The sequence below is a fragment of the Alligator sinensis genome, unplaced genomic scaffold, assembly GCF_000455745.1.
Source record: "Alligator sinensis unplaced genomic scaffold, ASM45574v1 scaffold927_1, whole genome shotgun sequence".
NCBI classification, from domain to species: domain Eukaryota; kingdom Metazoa; phylum Chordata; order Crocodylia; family Alligatoridae; genus Alligator; species Alligator sinensis.
In genome coordinates, this window is record NW_005842155.1 from 945,940 (window position 1) to 948,288 (window position 2,349).

Here is a 2,349-nt window from a genome sequence, read left to right on the forward strand (position 1 = left end):
GACTTGGATGAGGGAGTGAAATGTACTCTGTCCAAGTTTGCAGATGACACAAAGCTATGGGGAGATGTGGACATGCCGGAGGGCAGGGAACAGCTGCAAGCAGATCTGGACAGGTTGGACAAGTGGGCAGAAAACAACAGAATGCAGTTCAACAAGGAGAAATGCAAAGTGCTGCACCTAGGGAGGAAAAATGTCCAGCACACCTACAGCCTAGGGAATGACCTGCTGGGTGGCACGGAAGTGGAAAGGGGTCTTGGAGTCCTAGTGGACTCCAAGATGAACATGAGTCCACAGTGTGACTAAGCCATCAAAAAAGCCAACGGCACTTTATCGTGCATCAGCAGATGCATGACGAATAGGTCCAAGGAGGTGACACTTCCCCTCTATCGGGCGCTGGTCAGACCACAGTTGGAGTACTGCGTGCAATTCTGGGTGCCGCACTTCAAGAGGGATGCGGATAACCTGGAGAGGGTCCAGAGAAGGGCCACTCGTATGGTTAAGGGCCTACAGACCAAGCCTTACGAGGAGAGACTAGAGAAACTGGATCTATTCAGCCTCCGCAAGAGAAGGTTGAGAGGCGACCTTGTGGCTGCCTATAAGTTCATCACAGGGGCACAGAAGGGAATTGGTGAGTATTTATTCACCAAGGCGCCCCCAGGGTTTACAAGAAATAATGGCCACAAGCTAGCAGAGAGCAGATTTAGATTGGACATTAGGAAGAACTTCTTCACAGTTAGAGTGGCCAAGGTCTGGAATGGGCTCCCAAGGGAGGTGGTCCTCTCCCCTACCCTGGGGGTCTTCAAGAGGAGGTTAGATGAGTATCTAGCTGGGGTCATCTAGACCCAGCCCTCTTTCCTGCTTATGCAGGGGGTCGGACTCGATGATCTATTGAGGTCCCTTCCGACCCTAACATCTATGAATCTATGAGAGAAGATTTAATAACAGCCTTCAACTACCTGAAAGGTGGTTCCAGAGTGGGTGGGGCAAGACTGTTCTCAGTGACAGCAGATGACAGAACAAGGAGCAATGGTCTCAAATTGTAACAAGGGAAGTTTAGGTTAGATATGAGGGGGCGTGTCTACACGTGCACATTTACTGCACAGTAACCGAAAATACTGCGCAGTATGGGCACACATCTACACATGTATGCCCATACTGCGCAGTAAATATGGCCGCTTATGCTGACGAGCATAAATTTCATACCTGTACCATGCAGGTATCAAATTTACACCTGATTAGTTACTGCACAGTAATGCACATGTGGATGTCTGACTTGGGACTAACTTTAGTCCACACACAGTGTTAATGCGCTTTAACGCCTACATGTGTAAACACTGGCCTATTCCTGCTTACTGTGCAGTAATTTACTGTGCAGTAAATTTAAGCCAGCATAAATGCACATGTAGACACACCCAGGAAGAACTCTCTCGCTCAGAGGATAGTAAAACACTAGAACAGGTTACCCAGAGAGGTGGTGGAATCTCCATTTTTGGAAGGTTTTAAGACCTGGCTAGACAAAGCCTTGACTGGGATAGTCTAGTTGGGGATGGTCCTGCTTTGAGCAGGCGGTTGACTACATAACCTCCTGAGGTTCCTTCCAACCCTCATTTTCTGTTTCTATATGCATAATTTTCAGTTATATTAAGGAGTTTCTTCTGTGTGTGGAGCACCCACAGGTAGCAGAGTGTAAGTTAAAGCAAGGCAGTTCTGAGGCTATTCTAGCAAATATTAAAGGAACCAGGCCTCTGAATATGGAGAGTATAAAGTTGACTTAAATGCCACATTTGTCCCCACTTTTCAGTCCCACCTTCAGGCTCAAAAATGGAGCTGTGAATTAGACCTGAATACCAACCATTATTCAGGAATGTGTGTGAATTTAGCTATTTCTGAGTAAACCTTGAGGTAGGCAAGCTCCTAGGCCAATATATGGGACTAGTTTAATCCCCATCAGCTTGGCAAATTGTACATGGACAGCAAATCCCTATATGCTTGTGTATTAGCAGCTCTTTGTGTGCTCTGCAGGCTACTCTGGAAAGGCTATCGGCAGCCATTAGAAGCGAAAGACCTTTGGTCGCTAATGAAAGAAAACTCATCTGAGGAAATTGTCTCCCAGCTTGAAAGAGAATGGAAGATGTATTGTGACAGAACCAGGCAGTAAGTGCCTCCTTCCAAGGGTGGCAATGTCTCTCATCTCATCTAGATGATGTGGAAGTAGTAGAGTGTTTGGAATAACAGGGACTAAAACACTACAGCAGAACAACATTTGAGACCAGTTGTGAGACTGCCTCAGATAGTCTGAATCCTGGACCTCAGGCCTCATCCCATGTAAGGGCTGTGTGCTGTAGGGAA

The 2,349-nt window shown here is 46.9% G+C and overlaps 1 protein-coding gene across 5 annotated transcripts in view; it reads left to right on the forward strand.

Annotated features, from left to right (window-relative positions):
• LOC102378295 (multidrug resistance-associated protein 6) overlaps positions 1-2,349 on the forward strand; it is a 38,977-nt gene that overhangs the window by 6,676 nt on the left and 29,952 nt on the right. For 4 of the 5 annotated variants that reach the window (XR_003094512.1, XM_025206445.1, XM_025206444.1 and 1 more), the window contains one exon: positions 2,023-2,154. The exons of the other annotated variant lie outside the window; for it this stretch is intronic. Coding sequence is in view for 3 of the 4 variants with exons in the window: in XM_025206445.1 (XP_025062230.1) it covers positions 2,023-2,154 (132 nt within the window). In the remaining variant the exon portion in view is untranslated. The remainder of the gene's footprint in view (positions 1-2,022; positions 2,155-2,349) is intronic. 5 annotated transcript variants of the gene reach the window in all.